Source organism: Macaca nemestrina, chromosome 4, assembly GCF_043159975.1.
Source record: "Macaca nemestrina isolate mMacNem1 chromosome 4, mMacNem.hap1, whole genome shotgun sequence".
Classification (NCBI taxonomy): Eukaryota; Metazoa; Chordata; class Mammalia; order Primates; family Cercopithecidae; genus Macaca; species Macaca nemestrina.
The window spans coordinates 6,538,211-6,558,348 of record NC_092128.1 but is presented as its reverse complement, the minus strand read 5'-3'; the positions used below and the strand labels follow the sequence as shown (position 1 = coordinate 6,558,348).

Here is a 20,138-nt window from a genome sequence, read left to right as displayed (position 1 = left end):
CATCTGTTAATGGACACTTAGGTTGATTCCAGATCTTGATTATTGTGAATAGTGCTACGGTAAAAATGGGAGTGCAGATAGCTCTTCAACATACTGATTTCATTTCCTTTGGATATATGCCCAGTAGTGGGATTGTTGGGTCATATGGTAGTTCTATTTTTAATTGTTTGAGGAGCCTCTATACTGTTTTCCATGATGGCTCGACTGATTTGCATTCCCACCTATAGTGTATAAAGGTTCTCTTTTTGTCACATCATCACCAACACTTACTATCTTTTGCTTTTTTGATAAATGCCATTCTCAGTGGGGTGAGGTGATTGATATTGTGGGTTTGATTTGCATTTCCCCGATGGTTAGTGATGTTGAACATTTTTTCATATACTCGTTGGCCATTTGTATGTCTTCTTTTGAGAAATGTCCATTCAGGTCTCTTGCTCATTTTTCGCTTGGGTTATTTGTTTTTTTATTGCTGTTTTGAGTTCTTTATATATTTCAATTATTAATCTTTTGTCAGGTAGATAGTTTGCAAATAGTTTCTCCCATTCTATAGATTGTCTCTTCACTTTGTTGTTTGTTTTCTTTGCTGTGCAGAAGATTTTTAGTTTGATGTAGTCCCAGTTATCTGTTTTATTACCTGTGCTCTTGAGGTCTTGTCCAAAAAAAATCCTTGCCCAGACCAAAGTCATAAAGCATTTTCTCATTTTCTTCTAATAGTTCCACAGTTTCAGGTCTTACATTGAAGTCTTTAATCCATTTTGAGTTAATTTTTGTGTATGGTTGAGAGATAAGCATTCATTTTCATTCTTCTGCGTGTGGATATCCAGTTTCCCCAGTAACATTTACACTTTACCCATTGTGTAAAATCAGTTGAGTGTAAATACATGGATTCATTTCTGGCTGTTTTTTCCACTGGTTTATATGTCTGTTTTTATACCAGTACCATGCTGTTTTGATTACTGTAGCTTTGTAGTGTACTCTGAAGTCTGGTAGTGTGATCCTTCCAGCTTTGTTCTTTTTGCTTAAGATTCCCTTGACTATTTGGGGTCTCTTGTGGTTCCATGTGAACTTAGGATTATTTTTTCTATTTCTGTGAAGGATGCCATTGGTATTTTGATAAGGACTGTACTGATTCTGTACATCACTTGGGTAGTAAGTCACAAAGATTTTGATGTTTTAATTTGGAGAAATTTTATCTAGCACTTATATTTGTATAGCTAGGAGAGTTGTACTTTCATCTGAAATACATTAAGGATAGTGAGATGCCATTAGTGTATTTATGGAATTAGGTTTATGTTAGAATTATTTAGGTATAGTTTGACCATTTTTCAAACCCACAATAACTATTTTAGTGGAGTAAAATGTTAATTTAACAAATATTTCTCTAATGCCTATTCTGATAGTCAGCGGCCTGCTTAGGTGCAAATCCTGTCTGTGTCTCTTAGAAGCTGTGTGACCTTGATAGATTGTTAAGTTTCTGTTTCTGTAAAATGCAGATAATAGTACCTGTCTCATAAGCTGTTGTGAGGATTAAATAAAGTAGTGTGCAAAAGGAAACACTTAGCAGAGTGTTCAATAAATGTAAACTTTTAGTTATTGATATCTGAGCCTCCCACTGCAGAAACAGTGAAAGGTGGGTGTTATTTGACGTTAAGGAATCTACAGTTTGGTAGACTGATCTTAAACAATTGTAATTCATCCTGAAAAATGCCTTAATGCAGGTATAAAAGGGCCAGTGGAAGCATCAAACACATGTGCAGAACTGCAGTTTGTCAAGGAAGCCTTCAAGGGAGGAGATGGTGTTGATGTCAGGACCTGATGGATGAAAATAGCTCATGGGAGAGCTCAAGAGTGTGACCAGGAGTTAGGAATTTCAATGGAAAATGGAATCTTTGTGATGCCCTCCACATTTCATTAGATGTTAAATTCTAGAGTGAAGTTCGATATGATTATTAACTACTAAGTATATTCCCAAATATTTAAGGTTAAGATCTTACTAAAATAATGAATTATAAAGCCATTAATATTTGGAATTTTTATGTAATAGTTATTTGATTATGGTACTTTTTTTTGGCTACGGATATTAACCAGTAACATTCTAATTTATCATTTTAATGGGAAGTCGTGGCTTTTTTTCTCCTGTAACAATACTAAAAATACATTTTAAGGCTATGTGATGTAGAGTTTTATTAGAGACATTATTTTTCTGTTTACTCTCCTTTTCTGTATTGTACAGAATTTTGTCCCCTTCTATATTGTATTTTAAATTTGGAACCTACTGATGTATAGGCATTTCACTTACTATCTTGAGGGATTTTTCCAGATAAAACAGAAATTTAGTAATGTAGCTTCTGCCAGTATAAAAGCAGAGCAGCTCATTTCCTTTGTACCATTCTGAAAATCATACCAGAATAGAATAGCTTGTTTCTGTATTATTTTATGTACTCATTGACATTGTCTTTTTTGTGAGCATCCTTCACCCCACATGGAACCCTAACAATGAAAATTTACTTGTGTGTATATAGGGATATTATCCCTTTTGATCATTTAAATAGATATGGATAGTGATAGAAATCTGTGTGTGTGTGTTTTTTTTAAGGTATTGCCATCAGAGAGTCGGCAAAGGTAGTTGACCAAGCCCAAAGGAGAGTGTTGAGGGGAGTTGATGACCTTGACTTTTTCATAGGAGATGAAGCCATCGATAAACCTACATATGCTACAAAGGTAAATGTCCGACGGGTGTTTGCTTCTCTAAGTGTAGAGCAGTAGGATGAGTAATGCAAAATGGTCATCTAGAAGTTGTATTTGTGAGTTGTGGAATGTGTTTCTATTATGTTTGAATAGAGGTGGTGGTGGTGGTTGGTTTTTGAATGGGGGTGTTTTTGATTGGAGAATTAAGGGAATTAACAGATCCCTGGAATGCAGAATAGACTCAGGAAACACCAGGTCACACATGAAAGCAAGATCCCCCCCTCTGGAAAATTGTTGACAGGTTGACTAACCTGTCAGTTGAGGGAAAATTGCAGATTGGTTAATTAAAAAGAAACACTAACATTATTTAAGCAGACTTTTTTTTTTTTTTTTTGAGACGGTGTCTCGCTGTGTCGCCCAGGCTGGAGTGCAGTGGCCGGATCTCAGCTCACTGCAAGCTCCGCCTCCCAGGTTTACGCCATTCTCCTGCCTCAGCCTCCCAAGTAGCTGGGACTACAGGCGCCGCCACCTCGCCCGGCTAGTTTTTTGTATTTTTTTTTAGTAGAGATGGGGTTTCACTCTGTTAGCCAGGATGGTCTCGATCTCCTGACCTCGTGATCCACCCGTCTCGGCCTCCCAAAGTGCTGGGATTACAGGCTTGAGCCACCGCACCCAGCCTAAGCAGACTTTTTTTTTTAAAGCTCCAGATCCGGTTGTATGATAATTAGCTGCAGTATTCTATCTGTTCCTCATTGTTTTTTTTTGTTGTTGTTTTTTTAGAGATAGGTCTTACTCTGTCACCCAGACTGGAGTGCTCTGATGCCATCTTGGCTCACTGCAGCCTCGACCTCCTGAGCTCAAGCAATCCTTTCTCCTCAACTTCTCAAGTAGATGGGACTACAGGCACGCATCACCATGCCTGGCTGATTTTTAAAATTTTTTGTAGAGACTGTCTTGCTATGTTGCCCAGCCTGGTCTCGAACTCCTGGGCTCGAGTGAGCCTCCTGCCTTGGCCTCCCGAAGTGTTGGATTAGAGGCGTGAGCCACTGTGCCTGGCCTGTCTCCCTGTCATTGTTAAGGTGATTCTTTGTTTGTAGAAATGAGTGGGGGAGAATATGAACAATAATATAACTTAATCTTTTTTTTTCAAATGCTGTTGTTTCTTTACAAGAATTAAAAACTACAATGAGAAGGAGACCTTTATTCTGTAATAACACAGTTTCTTCTGTGCCACTGTTAAACTGCTGCTCTTATTGTCATGAACTGAGGCTTGACAACTCTAGTTTCTCTTCCTCCAGTGGCCAATACGACATGGAATCATTGAAGACTGGGATCTTATGGAAAGGTTCATGGAGCAAGTGGTTTTTAAATATCTTCGAGCTGAACCTGAGGACCATTATTTTTTAATGGTGAGTAACTGGAACTAAGAGGAATATATTCCTGTAAGTTCCAAATTGCTTAGATTTTAAACTGAAGATATTCTTTTCTAGGGCGTTTTAAATTTCTTCTAAAGATATGTGCATGAATCAGGCTGCTTTTTTGAAAATACTGGAAAGCTCAATAAAAATGTTCAGAACAAAAGGGGCTTGTTAGCTCACCAAACAGGAAGCCCAAGTGAGGCAGCTCTGGGGCGTTGTTTTAGCAGCTCAGTGATGGAATTGCACATGCAACCTAGGGCACAGCTTGAGCTCTTCTGTTTGTTCCCTTTGGGTCCCAGGGTGGCTGCCAAATTCCCAGATCACCTCTTTGGACATTTCCATACAGAGATAGGAGATTTTCCTTTCACTTTTTAAGAATTTAGAGACCCTTTCCCAGAAACCTTCCCAGCAGATTTGCCCCATCTGCCTATGCCTAACCTGGTTAGAGCAGTAGGAAGGGATTTACTGTGACTGGTTTAGATTCATGAAGACTTTCTCCTTGGGGCGGGGACCAGGAGAACCTGTCTGATGTTCTGGACTCTGGAGGAGGGTAAGTAACTAAACAGGCCTCCAAAAGCAAGGACAATAGAAGGAGGAATGGATTTGGATAAACCAACTACCTGCTTTAGTTTTCCTGAGACATAGCAAGATGATTGTAATTATTGCCACTTATAGCAGAGGAAACCAGGTCAAGATGTTATTTTTTTCTAGGGTTCAAATGTTACTGTAAAATATAACTGAACTGAGTTATGGGCCCTAATTATGATACTTAATTGATTTCATTCAAATGAAATGAAACATCACAGATAAATGAGAAGAAATAACTCCTGGTTCTCTAGTGGTTCTACTCAGCATTACATGTTTTCTTCTGTGAGATGCTCTTTTCAAGTTAAAATTAATTGCATGTACAGAATGCTTGCTTTATAGAGGGCAGTTTCATGTGACGTCAGCTGCATATTAAATCTACATAATTTAGGTTTGGATTTTTTTTCATGCAAGTGCATTGTCAAATGGTCCCAGATCCAATTATAAAATTGTTTCTAACATTAGAATATGAAGTGTTTTTAAGAATTATCTGGTATAAGAAATATTTTAACTATAAGGCTAATAGTTAATGGAATAACTATTAAATATGGAATAACTCTATAACGAATATATATATTTAATGTATATTAAAGCTGGTCTTTGATCTTTTCTCCCTGGCTGTGTCTTCACAACTGAAATTGCCAAGTATGGCTGCTGCGTTTCACAGGCCACTCTGTTTTCTCTGTACATCCACAGTAGTTTTATTTTATTTTGCTGTTTTGCTTTGTATTTTATTTTTCTAGAAATGGGATCTTGCTCTGTTGTCCAGGCTGGAGTTCTGTGGCACAATCCTATCCAGTCACTGCAGCCTCAGACCCTGGGCTCAGTTGATCCTCCCGCTTCAACCTGCTGAGTAGCTGGGACCACAGGTAGAAACCACTAGCCTGGCTAATTTTTAAACATTTTTTGTGGAGACGGGGTCTCACTCTGTTGTCCAGGCTGGCCTCAAACTCCCAGGCTTAAGTGATTCTCCCACCTTAGCCTCACAAAGTGTTGGGATTACAGGCATGAGCCACCGTGCCCGGCCCACAGTGGTTTATGTGGAACAAATGGAGCCAATAAACTGACTGTGTGTGAGTGGCTTTGTCTTTACAGCCAAAACAAATCACAGATTCCCACCTGTCAGATTTGGCATTTTTCCTTCTCTAGCATATCACATCAACTACCTGTTGGATAGGATTTTAGGAGCAGGCACGGAGCCCAGCTGCTTCCTTCTGTCTACTTCAGCTTCCCATGCCAGGAGTTCTTGCTTTACTTAGAGGGACATCTAATCTCAGGCATGTGGAACAAATACGGACCACCACACAGCTCACAAGAATTTTTATTAAAGGGGATTCTTTTTGTGATTTAGCTGGCATATATGAGATAGTAAAACATAACCACTTGCCAGGATGGAATTGGAGAGGTTTGGTGTGAACATAGAAAAGGCCATTTGCTAAAAATGGGTACCTGCAATGAATGTTCAAAAACAATCAAGTTTATTATTAAAAAGATAAGAAAATACTGTATTACATGTGTTGTGCTTTGAATTCTGCAAGTCATTTTGTTGCATGTCGTGGTTGAGGAAGTGGTGAGAATGGTAAATTTCCTTCAGGTATATGTCCTTAACCGTGTGTTGATGGAATAAAGGGGAGTGAACCAGGTGGAAAGATTTAAGGCCAAGCCATCAAAGTGAATTGAAGACATTAAGAGAGTCTAAGAGGCCCAAATGATGGACCCCCAGGAGCTCACAGAATTATCCTTTCTAACAGCCTTGCCCAGTCATCTGAACATGCAGAGAGAATGACCTCCTTGCCACTGGCTGTTTTCAGGGAGGTGCAGAGACAGCTTACACTGGTTATGCGGACTGAGCACATGGCACCTGGGAACTCCGCTCTTCCCCAATAGTGCATTGCCCAAAGCTCAGAACGCACTCAGAGATGTCAAAGAGATGCAGTGCTCCTGAGTGGAAATTGGATTAGAACTTCAGAAGGGATTTTCAAACTTTTTGAATATAAATCCTGCAAGAGCAAACAAGCAGCACATGCAGACGACCAGCAGTGAGAGGGCGTGGTGACTCTGAGGACCTGACTGGGTTAGGGTGATTAGAGCAGGGGAGTGTGGAGAGAGGAGGTCAGGCAGCCTTTGTGCGGTGTAGACAGTGAGCCGCGAGGCCAGTTTTGTGTTTTAGGGAGACTTTATGGGCAGGCACCTCCGGCACACAGAGTCTCGAAGATGACCCCATGTGAGGTAACAGGTGCCTGTGAGGAGGGCGTACGGTGAGAATGGCAGGAGTGGGTGGAGGGGAGTTCTGTCATTTGCGAGGTTCTTAAAATTATGTAAGGGGATATGTATAGTCGAAACCACCCATGAAAATCCCTCAGGAAGGGCCCGTTTATACAGCTCTGAGTCAGTGGAGAGAAAATGGATTTTCCCTCAGCATAGAGGAACTTTCTTCTGCACCAGCTGGGGTGGTTGACTTACATTTAGGAGGACAGTGTGGTGTGTGGAAGCACAAATGATTCATTAGGTTGCCCTCAGTCCAGCACTTTGCTCCCAGTCCCAGTACGTTGAAGCTGAGACCACCTGAGAGCAGTTGGACTCCCAGAGCCAGTACTCATTAAGGAGCCCGGGGCAGACATCGTATTACTCATGTAGTTATTTCACCTGCTCTCATATTTGGCCTCATTGTTCTGGCTTGTACCCTCACTAGCTTTTGTATGCTGTTGTGTTTTTGGAGCATGTACAGTTGGTTGGGGTAAGTTATATATAGTTAGCAGAGATAAACAGGAGGTAGACTTGGTGGGTCTTAGTGATGAGAATTGGTAGCAGTTAAGAGAAATCTAGGCTGACTCAGATTTTGAGATGGGGCAGTGCATGGATGATAATGTGATTGGTTAAGATGGGAAACATGAGAAGAAACTCACTTGAGGGAGGGAGGAGGAAGAAGGAGAGTTTGGTTTTGTACATGCTGAGGTCTAAGGGTCTAACTGGGCTGCACAGGTAAAGAAGCCGAGGAACAGCCAGCTCCAAGCTGCAGGTGTTGATGTAGGAGTCAGTAGCGTTCACGTGTTGATTGTTGATGGAAAATTAACTCTGATTACTAAAGATAAAACATACCATCCTTGGTATTTTAGAGATGAATGTACGAATATATGATCATTTTGAGATCTCTAGGTAAAGTAAATCATTTTCTTCATGAACCTGGTGAAATTAAAAAATGTTAGCCATGGCAGTACCCTACATCTGAATCACAATTGCGTTATGTCCTGACTTACTCTAGTTTCCTTTCTGAATTCTTGAGAATGGTTAGACCTGCCTTGTGCACTTCACTAACCAGTGTAGACCTAGCCAGTGTAGACCTAGCCAGTGTAGAGGTCAGCTTTCTTGGATTTGCTAAGCCACTTCCTGCACGTACTTTCCAGCTTCCAGTATATGGTCGCCTCCTCTCCTATTCTCTTTTCCTTGAGGATTTGTATTTTAAAAAATGTTTCTTTACTGTAGTTTTAGAGGGGCATGAAGGTGGAGTAATATTAGATACATGTGTTCAATTTTCTGTCTTTATCCAGAAATATGGGTAGGTTTTATGATAGTCATTATTCATTTTTAAATCAATACCAGGTGATAATTTTACCATTGTTATGTATAAAAATGTTTATGTAGCTTGCATTCATTGATGCTTTGATCATATGCTTCTATATTTAAAAAAACCAGATTATTCTCTTTCTCTTCTTCTCACTGTTGCACTTGACTAGTCTTAAAGAGAGGAAATCCCCCAGAAAAACTGGACATCTCCTATTTAGATCTTGTTATAAATAATAGTTTGAGAAAATTTTAATTACATTTGTCTCCTAAAGGAATAATTACAACATCAATAATGGTGGATAGAGATGAAATGGGAGATTGAGGAAGATGTAGGGTTTGTGATTGTGGTCCTCAGAATCTATAAGGACATGGCCTGAATAATGTCGATTTTGGACTAAGAACCAGGAGAACGTCATTATATTGTAAATGTTCCCTTAAATGGAAGTACATAGATTTTAATTCTTCAAAGATGGTGAACTGTTTTTGGCAGCAAGTAATAGAAGTATAAAAGCAGTAGTTTAAAAAAGTTAAAGTTTTATTTTTCTTAAATTTGTAGCAGAGTCCAGTGCTGATACGGCAGCTCTCTGGTGTTGCTAAGGATCTCTCTACTCTAGTGTCTTGAATATATGGCTTTCATTCTAAGGATGCCTCATGATCACAAGTTGATTACTGCAGCTCCAACTGTCGCCTCTGTGTTGCACGAAGGAAGAGTGTGTTAAGGGCAGGAGGCAAGTCTACTCAGCTTTGTAAGGAGCTTTCTTGGCAACCATACTCCAGCTTTTGTGTCTTACTGGCCAGAACTTACTCACTTAGTCATCCCTGTCCACAAGGACATCTGGGAAATGCTTTTGTCTGGGCCTGTTGCCGTTTCCCATCATAGATCAGTGGTCTGTCCGTCACAAACTTGCAGTGTCGGTAAGTGTAACTCACAATGCCTGCTGTAGTGGTGTCACTCACAGGCATGAAGACAGTAGCAAAGGAAAGATTCAGCTGCTTTCACAACTCTGACTGGATTTTACCTATCTGGAGAGTGTCACCCACGTTAGGGAGCCGCTGGCCAGGAGGAAGCTGTGGCAAGATGTGCTGCGTCTCCTGCTTGGCGTTGCCATCTTGCTGCCGTAAGTTTCTCTGTCTGTAGATAAAGTACATTAGGAAATTAGGAAGTTATATTAGGAGTTTGTGTGATCTTGCCCCATGACCCTAACTCAGAGTTTAACACTTGATGTAGAGATGATTTCCCCTCCATTATAGTAGAATTGTAAGTATGATAGAGAAAATTTGGAAGATATCTATGGGACTTTTTATAGTCTTATCACATTAACATAGGTACTGTTGACATTTAGTATATTTTCATTTCATCTTTTTACCCATTTAAAAATGATTTTACACTCAATATTGTACTCATTTTCTTAGTTTTCATAACCCTTATTTTAATAGCTATATGATTAGCTGTCTAGTAGGTATTTCCTGTGCAGCAGCTCTGCTATTTTTAGTCATTTTCTCGGTTTTATAAGAAATAATGTAATCTTTGTGCAGACAGTTTTTCCTATATTTTGAGTATTTTTTGTTTAAAAAGAACTAGCAGTGTTTGATTATGGAGTTCAGCAGTGTTAATAATTTTATCAGTCTCTGCACAGTGTGCTATTTCGGACTGCCATCAGCACTGTACAAGAGGCTTGCTTTCTTTGTACTCTTGTCAGCATTAATATTTTTGATTATTTAATGGATTAAAATTTACCATATGCTTTAAATTTGCATTTTTGATCACTTTGACCTTATAAATTTTTCCACATATTAGTTGTATTTCCTCTTTTGTGAGCTATCCATTCATGCCCTGTGCTCTTTTATGTATCATTTTTATTGCTTTTCTTGTTGCTGTGATTTCTATGAACTTTGTTTTTACTTAACATGTTTTTATTCTAAAATACACATAACAGAATTTACCATTTGAACCATTTTTGAATGTACAGCTTGGTGGCATTAGGCACATTCACAAACCATTGCCACCGTCTGTCTCCAGAAGGCTTTTCAGCTTCCCAAACTAAAACTCTGTCCCCATTGAACACAAATTCTCTTTACTCCTTTACCTGCCCCTGGAATGCCCATTTTGCTTTCTGTCTCTATACATTTGATGACTCTAGGGCCCTCATATAAATGGAATCATATAGTATTTATCCTTTTATGACCAGCTTATTTCACTTAGCTAGCGTCTTCAAGCTTCATCCATGTTGAAGCATGCACCAGGATTTCCTTTCTTTTTAAGGCTGAATAATATTCCATTGTACATAGATACCACATTCTGCTTATTCTCTGGAAGCTCTCATGTAATTAGGATAGCAAGCTTCTTTTGTTGTTATATTTGCAGCAGGTTAGTTTTACTCAGTTAATTTTTTGCCTTTCTCTTTTGGTTATTTCATTTGGACATCCATAACTTTAAATTTGTATGTGGTAAAACTCATTTTCCTTTGATGTTTGTATTTAATCTTCATCCATCTGGGATTTATTTGGATCATCATTTCACACTGAACTTAGACCCAGAGAGCATGCAGGGAGCTAGGGGTAATCTGATTCTTGTTGGTGATGTCTTCTTACAGGTCTGTTTTTGCTTCAGGTTTAATACGCAGCTCTATGCTGGGAGGCAAGAAACCTTCCTATCTGTTCTCAGACATCTTCATACCTTCTTACCGTTTCTCTGCTGATACTTCTCCCCTCTACTCAGTTTAAATGTTTGTTTATTTCACTTATAATTATGCTTGGGTTCCTATTCAAGATGAGAAACAACTTTATAGGTTTCTTTAGTTAATATGTTATTTCTTCTGGAATGAGATACAATATTGGCTATTATGGCTATTTATTGAGTGCTTCTATGTGCCCAGCCCCATTCTAAATGTTCACAAGTATTAACTCATTTTCTAATGCCACCAACAACCCTCTGCAATAGGTAATGTTATTAGGCCCATTTTTCAGATTGATAGGAGGTGCCTTAAGAGAGAGATTGTACACACTACTGTTGGAATCTGCAGCTCTTACTCATGTGCTTTAAATGAAGGAAATTTAAAGTATTAATCACTAACATTTATGCTATTAACTGTGTTCTGGGCACTTCACTGCTGTTAGCAACTTTAATCTCCTCAGCCCCGAGTAGGCACATTTAAATAAATAACATGTCGTGGAGTGCTTTTTAGGTTCCCTATTTGCAGCCTGTGTTTGAGTATGACTTCATTATTCTCTCTTCCACATTTTGAGATGGCTTCCTCTCTCCCATCCAGGAATTGATGGATTCTAATTACAGTGTCTAAAACTTACTTGAGGCAGCATGTTTGAACTTTGCACCAGCTGTTGTGCCAGAGTTTAAAGTGCCAGGCTAGTTGGTAGGTAGATTTGCTTGCTTGTTGTTTGAAGAAGTGATACACACACAGTGCAGAATTGAAAAGGCGCTGGAAGATTTCTAGGGAGTGTGCCCCCCTCGCCTCTTTCCTGCCTAGAGGAAGCTGCCCTTACCAGTTCTTAGCCAGCTGATTGTTCATATTTCAGGGGTGATTGTGTGTAGGCATATGGGTTACACACACTGTTTTTTTTTTTTTTTGAGACGGAGTCTTACTCTGTAGCCCAGGCTGGAGTGCAGTGGCACGATCTCAGCTCATCGCAACCTTTGCCTCCCGGGTTCAAACAGTTCCCCTGCCTCAAGCCTCCTGAGTAGCTAGACCTGCAGGTACATGCCATCACGCCTGGCTAATTTTTGTATTTTTAGTAGAGACGGGGTTTCACTATGTTGGTCAGGCTGGTCTGAACTCCTGACCTCGTGATCCATCCGCCTCAGCCTCCTGAAGTGTTGGGATTACAGGTGTGAGCCACTGCACCTGGCTAGTACACAGTTTTATTTTACACAAATGGTAACACAGTATGCATACTGTTGTACACCTTGGATTTTGAATTAAACTTTTTTTTTTTGTTTAAATTGTAAAAAAAAACTAATACTATTTGTACCCTCTTAGCCATTTTTAAGTGTACAATTCTGTAATGTTAACTATATTCACACTGTTGCATAAGAGATTCTAGAACTTTTCTGTCTTGCAAAACTGCAACTCTGTGCTCGTTGAACAAGTCCCTATATTTCCCCTCTCCCCCCACCTTGTTTTTTGTTTTTGAGATGGAATTAACTCTTGTTGCCCAGGCTGGGAGCACAGTGGCACCATCTCAGCTCACTGCAACCTCTGCCTCCCGGGTTTAAGCAATTCTTCTGCCTCTGCCACCCGAGTGGCTGGGATTATAGCACGCACCACCACGCCCAGCTAATTTTTGTATTTTTAGCAGAGATGGGGTTTCCCCATGTTGGCCGGACTGGTCTTGAACTCCTGATCTCAGGTGATCCACCTGCCTCTGCCTCTCGAAGTGCTGGGATTACAGGTGGGAGCCACAGTGCTCAGCCTGTTTAATTTTTTTTTTCCTGAGAGGAAGTCTCTGTGTTGTCCAAGCTGGAGCGCAGCGGCGGGTTATTCCCAGGCGCAGTCATACACCACTGCGGCCGCCAACTCCTGGGCGGCAGTGACCCTCCCACCCCAGTCTCCTGAGTAGCCGGGACTACAGGCACACACCTGGCTACCACACTTTGTTTTTTTTTTTTTTTTTTTGAGATGGAGTCTCACGCTGTTGCCCAGGCTGGAGTGCAGTGGCGCGATCTCGGCTCACTGCAAGCTCCGCCTCCCGGGTTCCCGCCATTCTCCTGCCTCAGCCTCCCGAGTAGCTGGGACTACAGGCGCCCGCCACCGCGCCCGGCTAATTTTTTGTATTTTTAGTAGAGACGGGGTTTCACTGTGGTCTGGATCTCCTGACCTTGTGATCCGCCCGCCTCGGCCTCCCAAAGTGCTGGGATTACAGGCTTGAGCCACCGCGCCCGGCCCACACTTTGTTTTTTAAAAATAGTTTTTGGCCTGGCATGGTGGCTTATGCCTGTAATCCTACCACTTTGGGAGGCCGAAGTGGGTGGATCACTTGAGGTCAGGAGTTTGAGACCAGCCTGGCCAACATGATGAAACCCTGTCTCTACTAAAAATACAAAATTTAACTGAGTATAGCGGCATGTGCCTGTCATCCCAGCTACTCCGGAGGCAGAGGCAGGAGAATTGCTTGAATTCTAGGAGGTGGAGTCTCCCAGAGATCCGAGATTGGGCTACTGCACTGGAGCCTGGGTGACAGAGTCAGACTCTGTCTCAAAAAAAAAAAAAAAAAGTTTTCATTACAAATTGTTGAAGCAGAAGGATATTTAAGAATGTGTATGGAATGAAGACACCTTTCTCTTTTTAATTTAGCAATTCATCACAGAGATTGTTTCTTCATAGAGTTCATTTTTTAAAATTGTTCCAAAGTGTTTAGTGGTGGGTATTTAGGTTGTTTCTGATCTTCTGATACAGGCAGTGTTGACTTTTTGCCTTTCAAAGCTACTTTGTTTTGGTTGGGTCTCTTAACCTCAGAATGTAATTTGATTTTGGTTTTGTTTTTAACTGAGAGGTTTTTAGTAGTTGCATTTCCCATTTATATTTGCTGATAATTTTAGTAATAGCAACTCACTGGCATTGAACACATCTGTGTGTCCAGTACTGCTCGAAGCACATTATTTAGACTGCCTTTAATCTTTGCAACTCTCTGAGTGGGGTACTAATTACCTCCACTTTACCCATGAGGAGACTCAGGGAGAGAGAGGAAATAGTTTACCAAGCCTAGTAAAGTGGAAGTCTGGGATTTGATCCCAGTCAGTTTGACCTCAGATCTCTTAATCAGACTGGTGTGGCATGCTACTGTGTGACAGATATGTTTGGTCTTAATTTAACTAGTTTTTAAAAATGTTATGCTTCATGTTTTTAATGTGTTTTATTTATGTATTAGTATTTTTTAACTGAAGACTTATTTTTCTCTTTGCTTTGTATTGGGTGTGTGTTCTTAGTAATAATTAAAAGGACTCCTTTTTGCATATTTTAGTATAATTTGATATATTTACCCTGTATTTGTTTAGGGGTAACTATCTCCTTCCTGCTGTAATCAGTGACCAGGTTGGTATTGCCACATGTTCTTGCCTCCCCTTCCTTCTCTCCACCACCTGCTTTTGATTAATGATGTTACTAAACTTACTCCAATGTTAACATTTATAACTTTATGTTTACTAATGCCTGTGATTCTTTATCAGTTTTAAATAATATCTTTTGATCTCACTGTAAGAGGCAAATGTCTTTACATTTTCTCCTCCTTTCTTTGTACACTGCTCAACTTGATACCATTTTTTCTGTTAAAATTTATAACATTTACATTCTTTTCTTAATTCCCAGAAAATAAAAGTCTTTTTTTTGAGACAGAGTCTCACTCCATTGCCTAGGCGGGAATTCAGTGGTGCAATCTCAGCTCACTGTAACCTCTGCTTCCCAGGTTCAAGCAATTCTCCTGCCTTGGCCTCCCAAGTAACTGGGACTACAGGTGTGCACCACCATGCCCGGCTAATTTTTGTATTTTTAGTAGAGATGGGGTTTCACCATGTTGACCAGGCTGGTCTCAAACTCTTGACTTCAGGTGATCCACTCGCCTCGGCCTCCCAGAGTGCTGGGATTACAGGCATGAGCCACCATGCCTGGCCAAAGAAAAGTCTTTATTCCTACATCTTAAATGGCTTCATTGCTCACTGTAAGTCTTTGCTGGACTTTCTGCATTCTTCTTGGTTGGATAAAGTTTATCCTCTAATAGTTCATGAACCCACACATTTTGGCTCATGGGAATGAAATTTTCCAAGTTCTTACATGTTTAAGGATATATATTTTTTCTCTTTAGTATTTTATTTTATTCTTTTATTTTTTTAATTGACACATAATAATTGTGCATATTTGTGGGGTACAGAGTGAAGTTTTGATACATATAATGTGTGGTTATCAGATCAGGGTAATTAGCATATCCGTCGTCTCAAATATTAGATATTTTGATTTTGTAACATACTTGACTGACAGTGTGGCCAGATGTAGAATTCTTGGGTTGTACCTTCTTCCCTTGAAGACTCTAAGTGTGGCCGCATGTGTCCTAGTGTTAAATGTAGCAGTGTTGAAGGCTGAGGCTGACTGTACTTTCCCTGTCGTAGGGGTGTATTAGTCTACTTGGCTGCTGTAATTTTGTTTATACCACAGGTTGGGTGGCTTAAACAGCAGACAGTTCGTGATTTTCTCAGTTCTGGAGGTTAGAAGTCCAAGATCGAGGTCCATCGGGGTTGGCTCCTGGTGCGGCCCTCTTCCTGGCTTATACGTGGTCCCCTTGCCTGCTGTGTCCTCACAGGCCTTTCCCCTGTGTGAGTGTAGAGTGGGGAGAGAATAGGAGAGAGAGATTGATTTCTGGTGTCTCTTCCTCCTCTTAGAAGACCTTCCTCCAGTCCTATCAAATTAGGGCCCCACCCCTATGACCTCAGGTAACCATGATGACCTCTTGAAAGGCCCTGTTACCAACTATAGTACAGTGGGAGTTAGGGCTTTAATCTATGAATTGGAGGTGTGGGAAGCACAGTTCATTCGTAATAAAGGGTAATGTATACGTTTTGCCCAAAGGTCCAGGGACTTTTAATTTTTTCAGTTTTAAATATGAGATGTACACCCATATTTGTTGACAAGGAAAAATGTTCATAGTATATTGTTGAATGACAAAAATCAGGTTTATTTATTCTTTTTCTGTTTCTGTTATCTGTCATTTCCTCCTGTTTGATGATGGTTATTTTAAAATAGATACTTTGGATTCTTGGAAATGTCTTTGGAAATTCTTGGGAATTTTTATCTGCTTTGTTTTAATATTTTTCCAGATACGTTTTTTTTTTTCTTTCTTTTTGGAGACAGGATCTTGCTCTGTCACCCAGGTTGGAGTGCAGTGGCACAATCTCAGTTCACTGTAGCCTTCACCTCTGAGGCTCAAGTGGTCCTACCTCAGCCCCCCAAATAGCTGGGATCACAGGCATGTGCCACCACACTTGGCTGACTTTTAAATTTTTTCGTAGAGGTGGGGTCTTGACCAGTTTGCCCAGGCTGGTCTTAAACTCCTGGACTCAAATGATTCTCCCTCCTCAGCCTCCTAAAGTGCTAGGATTATAGATGTGAGCTACCCACCTGCCCCTAGATAGGCGTTTTTTTGTCTGCCATTTGTTTTTCCTATTTTCTCTGTCCCTTTTCTTTTTCTTTGAGTGTTTTTATATCACTGTTGGCTGGCTTCTTTGTGCCCCTTACTCGTCTCTGAATGAGCAGAGTTCTTCTGAACTAATGGCGTGTGGGTAGGCTGGGGAGGTCCTGGGCAGCGTCTGGGGGAAGCTGTGCTCTGCCCTGGGCTCTTCCCTTGCCACTGGACTGTAAGGGTGCTTGGCCTAACCTTGCCTGCTCTGCCACCCTATGGCTCCTCACACTGGGCCTGTCCTGAGCAAGGGCTTGCTGCTCCTCTGGCTCTCCTTTGCTGAGACCTGAAGTCACTGGTTTGCCTTTGGTGTCCTCACTCGTCTTGGTTGTGTTTTCACAGCCCTTGGCAACTTGCTTCTGGGATATTCAGTTTCATGGTGTTTAGGTGTTATGTTACTGAAGACAGAGTTTCTTTTTCTGTAACTCGTTCTTATTTTGGGTGGGTAATAAGAACAGAAGCCTTCAGAGAGGTCTTTACTCTGCCATCTTAAAGCTTTTAAGGCTCACAGCCAGATTTCTTTAATACACTTTGGGCATCTTCTAAAATCAGGGAGTTGTATAATGTCCTTACTAACATACTTTCGGGTTAACCTGTTTATGGTTCTGATGTATTTACATGAAATTTGGGCAAATACTAAATATAGTGAATGTTTTCTTACAGACAGAGCCTCCACTCAATACACCGGAAAACAGAGAGTATCTTGCAGAAATTATGTTTGAATCGTTTAACGTACCAGGACTCTACATTGCAGTTCAGGTAAAAGCAGTTGTTTTTGTGATTCCTGAAGCACGTGAGCTGTCTAATAGTGGAAGCAATGGCATTTCCCAAGGTTCTCCGCTGGAAGACTGCACTGTGCACCCTTCCTTTTTCCACTCCCTGCCCCGCCCCCATGCCATTCAGGACTACAGGGAACGTGTCCTGTGACTTTTCTTTTCATATTTATGCCATTTTTTGGTATAGACGTCGTCTGGCTCTTTTTACATGCATTAAAGTCTAATGCATTTTTATCTGAGTGACAAGATACAGGTGTAGATGTGCCTCTTCTTTTGGCATCTCTGACTTACTTTGATCAGAAAAACAAAATAAATACCTTTAGAGGTTTCCCCTTTCTGATTTTGGGCTCTTATGAGCCCCGGTGTACTTGATTCTGAGGGGCCCTGTGTTTTCATGAGCTCGCAGAACTTGTTCTGAAGCTGCGGTTCTGGGTGTGATGGTTTTTGGTTGCATTTGGTCGCATTTGGTCATTATTTGCCTGCCACCTTATATAAGGGAATTGACTGAAATTTTGGGGAATAAATGAGATGGGTGTTGCCCAAATGTTTCCTGCATACTACTAGTCACTTCTAAGGAGGAGAAGGAGGAAGAGTTCCATAGAAAGATGAATTTGGGCGGTGCTGCATCCTGCAGCTTTCTCGGGCTGATTCACAGTGCCTGTCAGCACAGTCTAGGCTCTGAGGATTCCTGTGTTGAAATCTATGTATTGTAGCACTTCCAAATTCATTTAACTACAGATCTTCCCCCTGGCTAAGTTATTTGTATTCCATGGGATATGGAAACACTTTAGGAAACATAAGACTGGTGGTTCTCAAAGTGGTCTGTGCAGCAAGTTTACCTGGAGAATGTTTTTTAGAAGTACAGATTTTGGGCTTCATCTTCGAGCAGCGTTTTCCACCCTCAGTGCTTTGGGCTGGGTAGTCCTGTGTTGTGGGCGCTGCAGTGTGCATTACAGGGGACTTAGCAGCATCCCTGGCCTCTGCCCACTAGAAGACAGCAGCCCCACCTCAAGCCTCCCCACCCCGACAAAGAAAATGGTACCAGACATTGCCAGATGTTCCCTTTGGGGCAACATTTTCTTTGGTTGAAAAATTACCCTGTACCTTCCAGTTTAGAATTCCTGGGTGTGAGGCCTAGTAGTCTGTATTTTAAACAACTCCACAAGTGACCTCATTGCCAATCTGTGGCCCCACACTGGAAACCAATGAATTAGAAATTAAAATCTTATGATTCTATAATGAAATATCTTTTTCACTGGCTTTTCTTTGCAAAACTTCAGGTTTCTTTTCTTTTCTTTTCTTTTTTCTTTCATTTTTGAGACAAGGTCTCACTGTGGTGTCCAGGCTGGAGTGCAGTGGTGCAATTATGGCTCACTCTAGCTGCAACTTTCTGGGCTGAAGGGATCTTCACACCTCAGCCTCCCAAGTAGCTGGGAGTACAGGTGTGTGCCACCACACCTGGCTAATTTTTGTGTTACTTGTAGAGATGGGGTTTCACCATGTTGCCCAAGCTGGTCTTGAACTCTTGGGCTCAAGTGATCTGCCTACCTTGGCCTCCCAAAGTGTTGGGATTACAGGCATGAGCCACCACATTCAGCCAGGTTTCCTTATCGAAAACTTGACTCCTATAGTTTTAAGTCTCAACATTTTCGTGTTAGTTGTCCAAGTCTGAATTGGAATTTGAGGGACAGGGGTCAGAGTATAGATAGGAAAAGGAAAGAGTTACTCAGACATATTTAGTAAGAGAGTTTGTTGATTGGACCTGGAAAGGCCCACAGATGCTTTAGAAAGAGTTCCCATGTGCGAGTGGTTTCCATGTCTTTTCTCCAGGCAGTGCTGGCCTTGGCGGCATCTTGGACATCTCGACAAGTGGGCGAACGTACGTTAACGGGGATAGTCATTGACAGTGGAGATGGAGTCACCCATGTTATCCCAGTGGTAAGCAGAATGGTTAATGTATATATGTCTCTGTAGGCTTAACACCTGATTCGAGGTAAGGATGCAAATAAAAAAAAAAACAGCCTTCTGCAATGAAAATACATTTCAGATGATAGTTATACTTAGAAAAGGTAATAAAAGTTTTTTATTTTTTTGCCACCTTATATAAGGGAATTGACTGAATTCCCCAAGTATGTGGGAAAGAATGAAAAAGATGGCCAATTATTGTGGCTTTGGCAATTTTAAATTCATGGTGGCATATTTCTACAGTCAGAATGTCAGAGAATGTCCAGGATGTCTCTGGATCTACAGAGCCTCTGTTACACCATGGGTGTAACATCAAAAGAATATTTTCCAGAGTTATCATTCTGACGTGTTGGGAGATAGACATCATTTTGGATGTTCAATTTGTAGGTGCAGTGCATGGCCATTTGAAGGAGCACATCTGTGTTCTGTGAAAAGATGTGAATTGCAACCAGCTCAGGCTTGGAAAAATTGCTTCTTGTTTTAAAAATTTATTTAAGGGCCGGGCGCGGTGGCTCATGCCTATAATCCCAGCACTTTGGGAGGCCCAGGCAGACAGATCACCTGAGGTCGAGAGTTCGAGACCTGCCTGACCAACATGGAGAAACCCTCTCTCTACTAAAAATACAAAATTAGCCGAATGTGGTGGCACATGCCTGTAAACCCAGCTACCTGGAAGGCTGAGGCAGGAGAATTGCTTGAACCTGGGAGGCAGAGGTTGCAGTGAGCCAAGATCGCACCATTGCGCTCCAGCCTGGGCAACAAGAGTGAAACTCCGTCTCAAAAAGAAAAGGTTATTTAAAAGCCAAGAATGGGAGATTGTACATTTTGGCTTGCAGAAGGCTCTGCAATACCACTTTTTGGTTTTAGATAAGTGATTCCTAATTTGGGTCTCAAGAGATCTCTGAATTTTTCTTTTGGTCCAATGGACTGTTTAAAGGAATTATCTTAAATTCATGTTTTTGGA

The 20,138-nt window shown here is 41.0% G+C and overlaps 1 protein-coding gene across 5 annotated transcripts in view; it reads left to right on the top strand.

Moving 5' to 3' along the window:
• Positions 1 to 20,138, top strand: part of LOC105474937 (actin related protein 3B) — a 100,301-nt gene that overhangs the window by 42,566 nt on the left and 37,597 nt on the right. For 4 of the 5 annotated variants that reach the window (XM_011729879.2, XM_011729877.3, XM_024790669.2 and 1 more), the window contains 4 exons: positions 2,597 to 2,721; positions 3,987 to 4,097; positions 17,097 to 17,192; positions 19,040 to 19,147. In XM_011729879.2, the coding sequence (XP_011728181.1) occupies positions 4,026 to 4,097; positions 17,097 to 17,192; positions 19,040 to 19,147 (276 nt within the window). In that variant the 5' untranslated portion in view covers positions 2,597 to 2,721; positions 3,987 to 4,025. Of the gene's footprint in view, positions 1 to 2,596; positions 2,722 to 3,986; positions 4,098 to 14,265; positions 14,303 to 17,096; positions 17,193 to 19,039; positions 19,148 to 20,138 lie in introns of those variants that run through there. The other variant, XM_071094201.1, reaches the window with a different exon arrangement.